A 15,537-nucleotide genomic window follows, 5' to 3' on the forward strand; every position below is an offset into this window, starting at 1 on the left:
TGTAAACTGCGGAGCTTGCTGGACAACGCTGTCACTCCACGGGCCCTATCCTGGCGCGCGCAGCCCGGAAGCGAACCCTGAGCGCTCCTCCGTTGGCCCATTTCTCTTTCCAAAAGACAAAGTCAGGTGAAGAAAACGCCGTCTGTCCCGGCTCTGGCACGGTCGTGCACCCACAAGCGTGGCGGGGGACGCCGGCCCGGCAGCTCCGGAGATCCGTAGTGCCACCTCTGGCCCCCCCGTACCCTCTCCCGCGCAAGGCGGCCGTGCCAGGTGCTGGCGAGCCTGGACTGGGCTGAGGCCAGAAAATTGATTTTGCTTGTGCCAAGATAAAAACTAGCCACGATTTCTGCCAGCAGAGCACCGAGCGGCTGGAAGCGCCCAGCCGCAGCCTCGGCCCGGCTCTGTGCCGCCCCGGCCACGCGAGCCGCAGCCTGGGGAAGGGCAGAGACCGGGAGGCTTTGAAATGCCTCCTATGGGGACAGAGACGGGGCTGAATAGCGGTGCCCTTCCCAAATATGAAGTGTTTTCAGGCTATTTGGTATATCTTCAGTGCTTTTCCCACGCATATCTCGGCGACACCAAATATTTTAGAAGCATCTTGAAACATCTCAGCTTAAAACTGTCCAGAGGCGTTTTGTGGCTAGACAGAGACACGCTCTGAGATGGGGAAGGGCTAAAGTGTGGTTACGGCAACAAAAGCAACCGCGTAAACGTCGCAGGGCCCGTTCGCTGCTTATGCGCGCTCAGCCGTTGCCATCTCAGACGTGTTTGCCGCAGACAGCCACAGCCTGGGAACGCCAGCCCGGCCGGAAACCCAGCGCCTGGCCCCTTCCCGCGCCGCTGCCAGCGCTCCTGTCTTCCTTCGCCCGGCCCGGGAGCAGAGGTTTGCCAAAACGGGTTGGCTGAAACGCATGCATGAGCCTAAAACCGACTCCCGGAGAGCGGGAGCGATGCTGCTGGTGCGGAGCGGTGGAGCTGGGACCTGCCGGCTGCCTCCTCCGAGCCGCGGCCCAGGGGAAGGACGGGCTGGAAGTGAAGGGCGCTTCCCGCGGCATCGAGCTCCCAGGACGCGCGTGGCGAGAGACGGGATGGCAGGACCTGGCTGCTCGTCTCAGAGTCACTGCAAGCCAGAGCCAATGAGCTTGGGCAGATAAACTCGACAAAAAAAGTCACCTTTGGAGAGCAGGAGCTTAGAGGCTACGAGCTAGAGCGCTGCCGCAGGCCGGCTGCAGCCCAGTGATGAGCGCAGCGCTCTTCGGGCCCCGGTGTTTCACGGCGCCCTGAACGCTGAAGCACGATCAGCTTTGATATGTCCATTCGGGCAGTGTCTCCCTGCCCACCGTTTTCTGTGATTTTACAATTAAACATTTCCTGGTTTGTTTAAAAATGTTTCTTCTTCCTGGCTGGAAAGATCTTCTTCCACAGTGAAACTAAGAGATGTCCCAATCCTGCAAACGTCGCGTCTGCGAGTAATTTCATTTGCATTCGTCGTCCTGAAATCAGAGGGACTGATCACGTTGCAAAGCTGTCCCCATGCACAAGCGATCAGGTCTGCTGGGGGTCACGGAGCTGCGCGCAGCCAAGTGCAACCAGCCACAGCCAATTCAAAGCAAAAAAACCTGCTGGCACGCACCTTCTCCGAGCTGGCTTTTCAAGAGCAACCTGGCTGTGGCGCAACGGCCCTGTGCCACCACCGGGCCGGGGCTGCTGCCGTCTCGCCGTCCGTCCCGCCAGCACCCCTGCGCCGCGTCCCAGGACCACCGGCTTTCCCAGCAAAGGGAAGGAGCCTTCACCCGAGCTGATCAGGGGACCGCAAACGGCAACATGCAAATCTTCGTTGCGAAACCAGAGTGACTCCAGGTTAATGCCGAGCACTAATGAGGGCAGAACGGTTTTCTCAGCATCGGTCCATTAGAAGGAACCAGCTTTTGAAGACCTGTGAGTCCCTGTTAGAAAGAGCAGGTGAAAGAATATCACATTTTCCAAGTTGTCACGTGCAAGAACAGGAGCGCATGCCCCACGCAAACCGAAGCTGAGGCAGAGGATGCGCCGAGCTGCCCAGCGCCCGGTGCTGGGGCACCCTCGCTCCGGGAGAAACGCCCCGAATCACCCCGGGCTGCACTTTGCGCTCGGGTGTGAGTTACCCCACGAAGGCAGGCGGGCCGAGGTGACGCCGGAACGGGGACGGAGAGGGGCGACGGGGTCGCTTCCCGGCGCCCCCGAGGCAGGGAAACGAGCAGCCCCGGCTGCTCCGTGATGTCTTACCAGAGCTAAAACCCAGGGCAGCTTAAGCGTGCTGCAGTTAGAGACGCCAAGCGCAGCCCTGCGATGGCTCCTCCCGCGCTGAGACCCCCCTCGCTGGAGCCCGGGGCGGCTCTGCCGCCGCCGCCAGCCCTGCACCCTCGCTCCCGGCCCCGCGGCCGCTCCGCGCGCCCTGCTGCCGGCCGCACCGCGCCAGCGCCGAGCGCTCGTCTGGCGGCAGAGCCGGCGTGGGGGCGGCCGGAGCGGGAATGGGACGATTGCAACTATTGCACCCAACTAAGCCAGCAAAAAAAAAAAAAGCCACTGAGCACCCCCAGGCAGAGGCCAAGAGTTTGCAGATTTGGCCTGAAAGGAGCCTCCGTCCGTCGGCCGGCCCGCGGGAGCACCCGCCGAGCCCGCGCCGGGAGCCAGCCGCGAGCGGCACCAGCTGGTTTTGTTTGCTTTGAAAGAGCGTTTGGCAAATAAAGACAGAATTGCCACCAACTAGGTATCGAGCAGAAAGTGTTGTCACTAAAACCGCGGGGCTGTTTTGCATTCACGCTACCTCGAATGGATTAAAATGATCAGTGGGGATAAATTCGCTGTCGGCAGACATAATCCAGAAAAAGCCCAGCGCTGGCGCAGGGCCGGCGCTGGGGCTGCCGCGTGCCGGCTCCCAACGCCCGGGGCCGGGCAGCTCCGGCGGGCAGCGCCGCCGGGTCCCTGCAGCGCAGGTCGAAGCCGGGCAGCCTCGGCGCTTGGTTTCAGCGCACTTTTGCTTGCGAGGCCTTTTAAGCCCTTTCGCCCCATTTATTGGAGCAAAGGGAGAAAAGGCAGGGTGGTGGCGAGGGAAGGAGTACTAGAGGGCGCCAAGCGTTCACGAACGGAGCCGCAGCGCTGGGTGCAGCGGGGCGAAGCCTGCGTCGCTCCGCCGGCAAGGACCCGCGCGCTTGCGGCGGGTTGGAAGGTTTCACTTAAGCCGTGACCGAACTGAGCATTTCATCCTGTCTGTGAGCGCCAAACAGCCCTTCTCACCCGGTCCTTCTGGGCAGGAGAAGGTGCTATGTCTGGAGGGGCAGGAAGGGAGCTCGGCGAGGCCGGCTGCAGCCAGCCGGGCGCCGAAACGGCCGCGGGAGCGCTCGCGCCGGGAGCCGGAGGCGGGCGAGCGCAGGGGCGTTTGGGGTGGCTCGCCGGGTGTCCCCTCCGCAGGGCTGGCCCCAGACGTGCCCTCGAGCCGGCCCTGGGCCCTTCGGCAGCCGGGGAGCCCGCAAAACGCAGCGGGCAGAGCCGCGCTCCCGGCACGTTTCCGAGCGTGCAGCCCGGGCCGCTGCCCCGCGCAAGGCGCTTGCCGCGGGCGCTGGCTCCGTCCCGGCGCTCTCCGGAGCTGGCCTGCGGGCCCAGGCGCCGCAAGGACGGTCCCGGCCGGCCGCAGCTCTGCCCCGCTTTGCCGACCCCGGCGCATCCGCCGCCGCCGCTCGGCCGCGCTCGGCCACGTTGCTGGTGGGACAGAGAGAATTAGCACCCGCTTGGCTGCGTTTTACTTCTTCTTCAAGTAAACGGTATTGAGAAACCGTCCGCTTGCTTGCCAGGAGGAGGAACCAGAGGAGTCCCGTCCCCGCCACGAGCCGTTCCTGCCTCGGAATAAGCAGCCGCCTCCCAGCCACAGTACGTTTTCCACTTCCATCATTTTCTGCAGTTTGCATTTGAAAATCTGTTCTGACTCGGCACGGAGACCTTCCTCCGAGATCAGAAATAACCATTCAACACGAACCAATTATTCTCTTGCAACTTCACCGAGCTTTGCTGTGTGCTTTCCCACTCACTCGATGATTCCTCGTTTGCTCCCCTGCTACAGCGCGGCAGCCCTGTCGGCGGGGCAGAGGGCTTCACGGCAGTTCCGTCGGACGCGTTACGTCGCGGGTCTGACCTGCTGATCTGCTCCTTGCTGTTATCTCAAGAAATACGGATCTCAGGACAGAGGGGTCAGGAGAAAAAAAAAAAATTTACGGCAGAGGGAGCAGAAACAAATACCTGGTAGTCACCCGAGGAAGTAGTAACCACGGAGCTATTTTGAGCGCGCTACATCATGCAAAAGAGCATGTGTCTCTCAAGCAGATTTCAAGTCCAAAAGGCACAACATGTTTTCAGAAGATAAATTCTCACATACATTAAGTGCGATGCCAAGGAGCGAAACTGGATGCTGCGAGGCTTCTTACTTAAGCCTTGTATAGCATTCTCTCGCTTCCTCGGCGTCGCGGGTGCCCCAAAATCACAAGTGGCTTAAACCATCCCTGCACGACTCAGGAGCAAACACGCTGCCACCTCCCGCTTCCTGCGCTTTCGGCGTGCGTGAGGTGGAGGGAGCTCAGCGAGACTCAGCGGCGTTGCCGAAAGGCAAGAGCCCCGGGGCAGTCGCGGGAGCGCAGCAGCTGGCGCAGGGCGCGCGCGGGTAACGCCAGCACGTCCCGCTCCCAGCCCCCCTTGCCGGGCTCCCTCTCTCTGGGGCCGATTTCCCCGGCCCCAGAGCCGACAGGTCCCGCGGAGGCGGCGCTGCTGCAGCGCGCCGGGCGGCAGCTCGCCGCGCGCTCGCGGCCGGCAGCGCGCTGGGCACCGGCGGGGCCGCGGCAGCAGCCCGCGGAGGCTCCAGCGGGAGCACCTGCCCGCCGGCTGCCCACGCTGCGCTCGAGAGATTTGCTGCACCGAACTTAAGCATTATGGAGAAATGTTTTTAAACGTGTGACCGGCAGCACGAATTAATGGAAGATGCAAGAAGTTCTCGTTCTTATTTATCGAAAACCCGCTGAAAGTTACGCCCGGATCAACAAATTTCCCAAGGAGCAAGTGTCTTCGGTCGGCACGTCAGTCGTCAGACCCTACTGAGCTCAACAGCGCTTGTCGCTGGAGGATGTGCAGGATTTGTCCCCAGGGCTCGAAGGCCAGGACAGAGGGAGCTCCTCTGGACAGAAACTAATCACTCCTCTACGGTGTCTCTTCGAACGGCTTCGCTGGAAGCTCTCCCCCCCGGAAAGGATTTGGCCAGCTGAGGGAAAGTAATGCTGAGTTCCCGAGTGCCAGAGAAAGTTCCCCAGGGCGCCACGTAGACACGTGTCTCCTGCCGTTCCCAATCTCGAGGAGGCCTCGGTCGCAGGAGCTGCGCAAGCCCCTTCGGGCGTTTGCTGGGAACGGCCGCGCGTTTCCTTCCCCGCGGCGACAAGGCACCAGGACGTGGTCACCCCGCGCCCGAAGCAGGGCTTGAGCGCAGTTCCCGTGGGTTTGCTGGGGACAGACAGCGCCGCGTTGCTCCTCACGCACACGCACGGCCGCGGCCCCCACCGCCGGGCGTTTGCAGCTCTGCCAGCGCAGCCGGCGTGAAGGGGGAGTTTGCACCCAGGTGCAGAGAGCAGCCGCTGGCCTGTGCTCCAAACCCACCTCGCAGCAGCGCCGATTATGCAGTATTTGGAATGTGATTCTTCTTTCCTGGCTCTCCGTAAGACGCATTTATCCTCCTCGCTTTACTTCTCCCTCAGAACGGCTTTACTGCCGCGGTGCATCTTCGGCTGGATCCAGGCCTTCCTGTGTAGCAGAGGTGCAGAGCTAAGAGCAAGTCTCTGGGGAAAGGATGGATTGGAGCCAGATCTAAAGGCAACACCTTGGGTCTATGCCCCGCAGGTTTCCCGTCCCAGGCCACTCGCTCCGGGTGAGGGTTGTGCCCAGGGCAGACGTCCACCGCTTCTCCCCAAGTCTCCTCTGACCTTCCCTCGCTCAGACTCCAGCAGCTTGCGCTCTGGGGCCGCGTTTTAACCTCCCTCCCGGCCTGCGACACACATACACATTCGCTGTGTCTGCGGTGAAATCCGTGCTGGCCTGGCCAGGACCCAAGGCCTCTAGTTTCCGCAGTAAGTGATCTGGCACTGAACAAGACGAACGCTTCCAAAAGCAAGAATTTCTTCTACGTTTTATTTGGGCTTCCTTGTGTTCTCCCCTCGGCTGACGGCCGGGGCCATGTTCTGTGTGCACCATTGCACAGTGACATGGCGAAAAAGGCACATATTAAATGCTAACAGATCAAGTCCCCCATAAAGTTATCAACTCCCACACTTCCTCTTCCGTGGCTTCCGAGCGGGGCCGGCTTTGGTTTTGGAGAGCGATGTCCTTTACAAGGACTGCAGAATTCTGTCTCCTTTGCTCATACGGAGACTTGATTTAGTAATATTCTTTGCTCACTTTAAGCTAGAACCAGTTGAGATCACCGAAGAGCCGTGAGGTCGCTGAGGCTCATCAGACACCGGCGGGCCTGGGCTCGGCGCGAAGGTCAGGCCCTTCCCCAGGGCCCTGTTTCTCTGCAGACCGCAAGTGGCCTGTGAACCCGACGACTGCGCTGCGGTTAACACTAAAAAACCAGCACTGAACAGCACCTGCCTTGTTTTTTGCCAGTTTTCAAGCTCTGTCCGTACCTGAGTTGGTTACCGCGCTGCAGAGCTGTAACACACACCACAGCCGGCAACTGTTATTGCATTCAACAGCTTTCGGCTGGTAGCGGCCTCGAGAGCGGGCCTCAGCCCCAGGAGCTCAGGGCCAAACGCCCTCCTGGCCCCGGAGGGTGCCGGGCAGCGCCCATGCTCCCCTGCCCCCTCACGGATGGGCCCCGCCAGCCGCCTTCGGAGGAGGGAAGGGTCCCCCATTTATTTCTGAGACAGCCGAAGCCTCTGCCCAGCAGAGCTCCTGCCCCAAGAAAAGAGCGGAGAGGGCTGGATGCGGGGAAGCTGTTCACCTCCCGGCTTTGGCCAAGGGAGGTCTTGTCGCAGGAGCTGCGGAGCCGGGAGCCGCGGACCCTTGCGTCCCTGCCGGCTCGCTGGGACGGTCCCCTGCCCCTCCTGCCTGGTCTCCGGGATGCCCCCTCTCCCCTGAATGCCCCCCAGCCCCAGGATGCTCCTCACTCCTGGGATGCCTCCGGTCCCTGGGATGCCACTTGTTCACTGGGGTGCCCCATCCTTGGGATGCCCCTTCCCCCTCGGGATGCCCCCCGTCCCCTGGATGCCCCATGTTCCCTCGGGATGCCCCGTTTCTCAGGATGTCTCCCATCCCCAGGATGTCCTCTGGGATGCCTCCTGTCCCCTAGGATGTCCTCTGTCCTCCCGGGATACTCCTGTCCCCTGGGATGCCTCCCACCAGCCCCTGGGACGCTCCCTGTCCCTGCAATGCCCCTTGTTCCCCGGGATGTCCCTTCTTCCCTGGGATGCCCTGTCTCCTGGGATGTCCTGTTTCCTGGGATGCCCCCCGTCCCTGTTCCCGGAATTCCTCCTGTCTCCAGGAGTCCCCCATCTCCTGCGATGCCCCTCTCCCCCCTGGCTGCCTCTTGTTCCCCCGGGATGCCCCCCATCCCTGGAATTCCCTCTGTCTCCTGGGATGTCCCCTCTCCCCTGGCATGCCTGCCTCCCCCTCCTCCCCGATGCCCCTTGTTCCCCCGGGATGCCCCTTGTTCCCTGGGATCTCCCTCTCCCCTGAGATGCCCCTCTCCCCCAGGATGCCCCTTGTTCCCCGGGATGCCCTTTGTTCCCTGGGATCTCCCTCTCCCCTGAGATGCCCCTCTCCCCCAAGATGCCCCTTGTTCCCCAGGATCTCCCCTCTCTCCCGGAATGCCCCTTGTTCCCCAGGATCTCCCCTCTCTCCCGGAATGCCCCTTGTTCCCCGAGATGCCTCTCTACCCCAGGATGCCCCTTGTTCCCTGGGACGCCCCTCTCCCCCGAGATGCCCCTTCTCCCCCAGGATATCCCTTGTTCCTTGAGATGCCCCCTCTCCCCCGGGATGCCCCTTGTTCCCCCGGGATGCCCCTTGTTCCCTGGGATCTCCCTCTCCCCCGAGATGCCCCTCTCCCCCAGGATGCCCCTTGTTCCCTGAGATGCCCTTTGTTCCCTGGGATCTCCCTCTCCCCTGAGATGCCCCTCTCCCCCAGGATGCCCCTTGTTCCCTGAGATGCCCTTTGTTCCCTGGGATCTCCCTCTCCCCTGAGATGCCCCTTCTCCCCCAAGATGCCCCTTGTTCCCCAGGATCTCCCCTCTCTCCCGGAATGCCCCTTGTTCCCCGAGATGCCTCTCTACCCCAGGATGCCCCTTGTTCCCCGGGATGCCCCTTGTTCCCCGGGATGCCCCTCTCCCCCGAGATGCCCCCTCTCTCCCCCGGGATGCCCTTTGTTCCCTGGGATGCCCCTCTCCCCCGAGATGCCCCCTCTCCCCCAGGATGCCCCTTGTTCCCTGAGATGCCCCCTCTCCCCCGGGATGCCCTTTGTTCCCCGAGATGCCTCTCTCCCCCGGGATGCCCCCTCTCTCCCCCGGGATGCCCCTTGTTCCCCGGGACCCCCCTTCTCCCCCGGGACGCCCCTCTCCCCCGGGACGCCCCTCTCCCCCGCCCGCCCCCGGCTCTCTGCCCGAGCAGCCAGCTGCTGCTGCGCGCCCCGTCGGGGCCCTGCCGGCTGGCGGCGGCCGGGGCCGAGCGCGGCGGGGGCGGGGGCGCCGCGGGGGCGGGCGGGCGGGCGGCGGGGCTGGAGCGGCGCCGGGTTTCCGCCGGGAGGGGCGGAGCGGCGGGCCGCGGCCCGGGCGGAGCGCAGCGCAGCGCAGCGCCGAGCCGAACCGAGCCGGGCCGGGCTGGGCCGAGCCGAGCCGGGGCTGACAGCGCGGGGCAGCGGCGGGGGAGCCCAGCGGGCCGGGCCGGGCCGGGCGCCGCCGCGGGAGCAGCGCGCAGCGCCAGCGCAGCGGGGAGGCCGCGATGCGCGGCGGGCGCTGAGCGCGGGCCGCCGGGCGCCGAGGAGCGGCGGAGCGGAGCGGGGCGCGGCCGGGCCGGGCCGGGGGAGCGGCGGCGCCGGGGCCATGCCATGCCCGTAGGGAGAGATGCCTTTTGGAAATGGACACACTGGATCACAGCGCAAACATGGCGTCCCCGCGGCGCGGCTGCCCCTCTCGGGCTGGTGCCTGCTCTGCTCCCTGCTGTGCGGGGGGCTGGCGGCCGCCAGGACCCCCCCGGCCGCCGCCTGCCAGCCCTGCGCCGCCGGCTGTACCTGCGCCGCCGCCCGCGCCGGCGGCTCCTGCCTCGTCAACTGCTCTGCCCGCGGGCTGGAGCGCCCGGGCGCCGACGTCCCGCCGGCCGCCACGGCTCTGTGAGTACCGCGGGGCGCGGGGGGAGGCAGCGCCGCGGCCGCGGGTTCGAGCCCGGGGCGCGGTGGGGAGGCAGCGCCGCGGCCGCCGGTTCGAGCCCGGGGCGCGGGGGGAAGCGCCGCGGCCGCGGGTTCGAGCCCGGGACGCGTTGGGGGGGAAGCGCCGCGGCCGCCGGTTCGAGCCCGGGGCGCGGGGGGAAGCGCCGCGGCCGCGGGTTCGAGCCCAGGCGAGCTGCGAGTGCGGAGGGGCAGCAGTGCTCCCTCTTCGTTCAACTTCCCGGAGGTTAAATTTTTCCTGAGTGGGATTGGCGCGTTTATAAAACTCGCTGTGATTTAACACCGCGATGGAGACCGGACGCCTGACAGTAGGGACAAACATGGAGACATCTGAGAAAGTTTGCTGCACGGACGCCACGGGGTTAGACATGTGCAGAAGTGGCCTAAGCCAAGCGAAAGGGAAAACAGCTTCAGTATGTGAAAAATGCGGCCCCAGTCTGGCAGCCCAGCCCTGGTTCAGCAGCCTCAGCTGGAGCGGGACTAACGCTCCCTCTGTGCGACGTCGCTGATGACGGCGCGAATCACGGCCACGGGGCCGCTGGGACGCGTGCCGCTCCTCACCTGGAGAGAGCATTTTTGTGGTGCCCAGCAGCAGGACAAGAGGCAATGGGCAGAAACTGAACCACAGGCAGTTCCATCTGAACCTGAGAAAAAACTTCTTCACTGTGAGGGTGACAGAGCACTGGAACAGGTTGCTCAGAGAGGTGGTGGAGTCTCCTTCGCTGGAGATATTCAAAACCCGTCTGGATGTGATCCTGGGCAATGTGCTCTAGGTGACCCTGCTTGAGCAGGGAGGTTGGACTAGATGATCTCCAGGGGTCCCTGCCAACCTAAGCCATTCTGTGATTCTGTGATCCAGCCCGAACGGGGTGGTCTTGTCGCACCCAGCCAGTCCGGCTCAGATCTTGCCAAAACGCGGCAACTTGTGGGGCATATAAGTCCGTGAGGTCAGAAACATCTCATCAGTTACGTTGAGCAAACGTTAAGACGTTCCCTGCAGGTACGTTAGAGAAGGCTAGGAGGCTGGCCGCACGGAGGTATCGTGCTGGCGGCTTCGTTTCTGAGACACCGAGGAGAATTGTGTCAAGAAATGATCAGTTGGATGCGATTTAAACACTATTAATGACAAATAATTTTTTTAAAAACCCAACAAGTTCAAATCAGATTTTCTTGATGAAAGTAGTAAAAGGAGATGAGAGTTATGCTCGTGTCTAGCTGTTGAACCCTCTTGGTTTGGTAAAATCGGTCAGAAAGGTATGTTTCTTGGGAGAGTACAGGAATAGTCCATATGCTCAGTCACTTACAGTTACTGCTTGACGTGAAAAGCAGACTTAGAGCAGAAGTGTTTGGTTTGTTTTTAGAACCTAAATGTGTGCTCTTTAGGGAGTAACTTTTCCGTTCTTGAAGAGACAAAAGCAGCTAGTGATTCATGTTAAAGAGGTGACGTGGGGCCTGGCGCGATAGAAAAATCTCACATTAACTAACTTCTGCTGGTGTTTTAATAAGCTAAAGGCAGACGCCTTTCTACTCCTATAATCTTACATAAGTTTCCACTTTTAAGGGACAGTATAGATTAAAAAATATTGCAGAAGTTTCAAAACACCACAGTAAATTGTAGATCTGCAAGATGTATCTAGATTAACTTCAGGAAAAAACGTACTTCTCTAAATCCGGAAGATGAGGAGTTTTCCAAATATTTTCTTACAAAACAGACTTTTCCAAACAAACTAGCCACTGCTTTTTGCAGAATTTCCCAACCTGGGAAATACTGATTTTTATTTAATGGTTTCTGACGTTACATTAGACATTAGATCTATGGCTCTGGAAATTGAACGTGCCACTGGGACAGAGGTAGAAGATCCGAGTGCTTTCCTGGTCTCTTGTGCAAAAGCCTGCAGAAGACTGTGACGATAAGTAGTTCATTTGGCTTTTTAAGGATCCATGTTATGACAGTACGTTTCTAGGATTACTAATTTTGGAAGTAAGTGTTTGAGACTGTTTATATTATTGTTGTTTAGAGGCGTTGAGTTGTGAAAGCTCCCAACACATTTTGGATTATGTCCTATTATGCAATGACAAATTCAAGTTAGACATAAAGCTCTTGCAGGTCAACAAAACAAAGCACCCAGAATGTGAGAAGAGGGCATCTGTTAAAGCAAATCTATTGAAACTGCAGGATAGTATTACTGATGGGTTTTTTTTCTGATTTCAGTGGAGAATTAGTTGTTTACAACACTGTTAAGAGCAATGCTTTAAGAGGAACAATTTTGCTCTATTGAAAAATGATTGTCTTTGGAATTCAGACTTTAGTGAATTGTAAAATCACCTTTGTCCGCCAACAAATCATCTTGTGTGTATAGACTCAGCTGAAAAAGTTTGAGCTGGTAATATTCCGATTATTGGTACAAGATGTGTTGAAACGGTCTGCTGTGGCACATGGATTTCCCTTGGGAATAAGTTTGCTCCTCTATTTGACCTCCTAAGGACGAGACGTGAGCTTACATTGTTATTATAACCACTAAAGATTTATAGATGAATTTCTGTAGGGATGAGAGAGACTCCAGCTCGTGACACAGTGAAGTTATGCAAGTAGTTTTATCTAATCATTTCATGTGCCCATTGTTGAACAAAGACAGATAAAGTAAATAATATTTTTTAATAATTTGCTCTCTGTTGTCTTGAGGAGAATGTATTTTATCTCTCTAAAACCTTTTATTTTTTTATTAGTCTGAAATGGAAGTAGCCTTTAGGAAGGCAGAGTTCAGAAAATGCCAGCACCGAGGCTCCCGGTTCTGCAGCAGGCGGGTGTGAGCAGCTCCCCGAAGCAAATGCGATTCTGTACATCTAACTGTAGAATTAAGGCCTAGGAAATGAATTCCTCTCGCACCCAACATTACAGACGTAGCGACTTTGAGTAAGAGAATGCCAACTTCGGCAGGACTGTTTCCATGAGTACAGAAGAAATGCCACATCCAAAGAATCACTAAGGAAATAAGCTCTGCTGCTTGCAGACGCTGCATACCTAGCCGCAGGCAGTCTCCAGGCGGACTGAATAGGAATATTGGCCCCTTCCCATCCCTAGAACCAGGTTCTTGAAGAAGTAAAATGCAAAGTCTCACTGGAAGCAAGAGCAAGGCTGTTACACCAAATAATCTTGTGAGCAACAGAAAAATTGTACTTCGAGAGCAGCACGTTTCAAGTGGCAGTATTTGCACTTCCGAGTTTCTCCGTGTGAGAAACGTTCTGATCTGCTCCCCTCTTCAAGTGCTCTGCTCTCAGCACTGCTGGATTTTGTTCACGTTTACTTTGAGACTTTAGCTATTTCATGAGATGATATCACCTCTTTTATTCCTTAACTGGAAATAAACCTCATAAAGGTTTTCTGACTTTCCCTTGCAAATATTGACTATTTCTGGCACATCTTTAGTATTACGGTAGTTTTGAAGTGGAGATTAGAATCTCAATTTGTAAAATGCTGTAGCGTTGAAACTTGCTTGTTTTTTCTTCATTAATATTGAGTAGTATATGTGAACGAGTAAGAAGGAGAAGGTGCAAATAGGTGATGAGCTCTTCTATCACCACACTTCTGCAGAAGTAGAAGCTTTGCGGGTTTGGGGGTCATAACTTTTATCCAAAACCCAGCAGGGCTTTTGGTGGATTTGGCAGTGAGCCCAGGGTTTATGCTGCCTAGCCGGTGACTTCACCTAAGCAAACCTTCTCAAAATAAACAGATTTTATGATTCAGAAACCTACAGCCTGTAATATTTTAAATTGCAAAAGTTGGTAATTATTGGTAGATGTTAGGTAGATGTTAGCATTGTTACGTGATGCAGAAACAGCCTTTTCAAGGCTCAAGGAGTCTTCAAAAGATGATGGAAAAGAAAATCCAATTAAAACTAAAATCCAGTTTTAAGAAACCCATGAGGAGTGGAGTGTCTGTACAGCAGTGGTCTGTCCACAAATTCAAAATAGCTTTACTTCTATTCCTAGAAAAAATAAGATAATCTGGAACATCATTCTAATAAGAGTCCATAACCCCGGCTGAAATAAGATTGTGTTTCTTTTTTGTGAGAAATTTTGGAGGGGGGAACAAGGCCCAAATGAGGTGCTAGATAACTATTTTGCAAACAAGATCCCTTCAGCTAGTGGAAGGGACTAACCACCTAAGCAAACTGTAACTGTAGTTAAAGGACCAAGCTAGGAAGCAGTTCTGTATTATTCTACCAAAGCCTAATGGTCTCTGGTGACACTTTGCTAACACCATAATGGCATTACACTGAAGGCACTGTCCATCAAGGAGGTCTTTGGGTTGTTTATTGTACTCCTTCTTCAAGTTTTGGAGAAGTTTGAGCTCTAGTCCCGTGACTGAGAAGCTTAACCTTTTTAAAATTTAAACTGTGGCTTTTTTGTGGTGTTTAACAATGCACTAACAAAAATGTACTGCTAGAGAAGAAAAGACATCCATCACAGAGGTGGCGTTTGAAGGGTTTTCTGCTTCTTGGCAAATGTTTTAAGTAAAGAATCAGGGGCAACATCAAGATATCTCACTTCCTTGATGCTGGCCCAGCATTTAAGGATTTTGCACTTTGTAACTCGGTGCAGTCAAAGCCGTGAGCCCTGCTAGTGACTGAAAATGACCCATTGAGAAACCACAGCTAAAAATCTCCTATTCCACCTGGGTGGAGAGAAGACTTGCTGGGTGAAGGCCCACTCCTGACCCGTGTCAGGAAAGGCCTGATCCTGCTTTCCTAGATACCCATCAGAGAGTAGCCAAGAGGCTGTGGCTGGTACCAAGGTACTCTTTGTTTTAGTTTGCAGAAAACAAAACACCAAACAAAATATTGTCCCACCTCCCCTATTCTTCTTTGCTCTCCCTCATCTCTACCCTCCAGAAAAAATCTGGGGGATTTAGCGTGTGATCTCAGAGTGGTTATAGGGCCCTGCCTTGGAGAATCTAAGGGAGCTTTTGGAACAGTTACTGATTCCTTCCCATATTCAACCTGGTGAGATTATGGGGATGTGGTAGCTTCTAGCCTTAGTGGAAAGGAAGACCATGTCTTTGCTCAGATCGTGTTTCTGGGTTCCTTTGAAATCCAGTTTATTTTTAGCAAGTACTGCTTTTATGTTGTTTTTTTCTTCCTATCTCCTGCAATTTGTAGATTTACTGGTGGTGTCTCTTTCCATCTGCGGCTTTCTCATTCTCTAGACTACTTCCCTTTGTTTTCTTTTCCTTGTTGGAGAGGAAGTGTAGGCCCAATCCTGCTTTTTTTCCCCTGGCTGGCAAGCTCCCCCGGGTGTCTCGTGCAGTGAAGGAAGCTCGTTTCACCCAGCTGCTTTCCTTCTGCCCTCATGTAGAGGGGTTTCAAAAAGAAAATCTCTTGATTAGAAGGTAGAGTGAAACAGACTCATCTGGGGTTGCTAATGCTTTGCTCCCTGTTTGCCATTTAATGGAATTCCCTGTTTTATCTCTTTTGATGCCTCAGTTTCCACACTGTGGTTTCCGTACTGCATTTCTGTGTCATCCTTTCTTCATTTCTTCAAGCTTTGTTGTACTTTGATTGATCACTGCAGTTCAGCTTGATTTTGTGTCGTGTCTTTTATTTACCCCATATGTCCCTGAACACTCTCAGGGCTGCAGTAAGCGAGTAAGAGCAGAGATGGGGTGAAGAGGGACAGTCTGGGCAAAGATGTGCTCCCTGCTGCTGGCGCAGAGCAAGGTGGGAGCTGCATGGAGATACATTCTTGTGACAGTGAGGGCAGTGGGGAGACATGGTACTTGTGAAACTCGTGCAGTCCTTATTTCTTAAGCTGCCTTTTCATTAAAGAATTAGTTTGTTTTTCATATTAAAGGGCTGTTGCTTACTTAGACACTGACGCTAAGTTGACATCTTTGTTTGCCAAAAATAAAAATGTCAAATTGAAATATAGCATTAGTTTTTGCTTTGTGGAGAGCACAGAAAGCAAAAAGCACGCAGTTACAGCCATTTCCATTTTTTTTTAAAGGATAATTATCATCAGGAAGAGCATCAACAACATGCAAGTTGGCCATCTGTAGCGTTTGTGGTAAATTATAAGAGCCATGGCCAGTAAAC

The 15,537-nt window shown here is 56.2% G+C and overlaps 1 protein-coding gene across 1 annotated transcript in view; it reads left to right on the forward strand.

Annotated features, from left to right (window-relative positions):
* Positions 1-9,082: 9,082 nt before the first annotated feature.
* PKD1 (polycystin 1, transient receptor potential channel interacting) overlaps positions 9,083-15,537 on the forward strand; it is a 108,752-nt gene continuing 102,297 nt past the window's right edge. Inside the window, exon 1 of the mRNA XM_068908129.1 lies at positions 9,083-9,391. Coding sequence (XP_068764230.1) covers positions 9,126-9,391 — 266 coding nt within the window. The 5' untranslated portion in view covers positions 9,083-9,125. The remainder of the gene's footprint in view (positions 9,392-15,537) is intronic.

The sequence above is a fragment of the Struthio camelus genome, chromosome 15, assembly GCF_040807025.1.
Source record: "Struthio camelus isolate bStrCam1 chromosome 15, bStrCam1.hap1, whole genome shotgun sequence".
Classification (NCBI taxonomy): domain Eukaryota; kingdom Metazoa; phylum Chordata; class Aves; order Struthioniformes; family Struthionidae; genus Struthio; species Struthio camelus.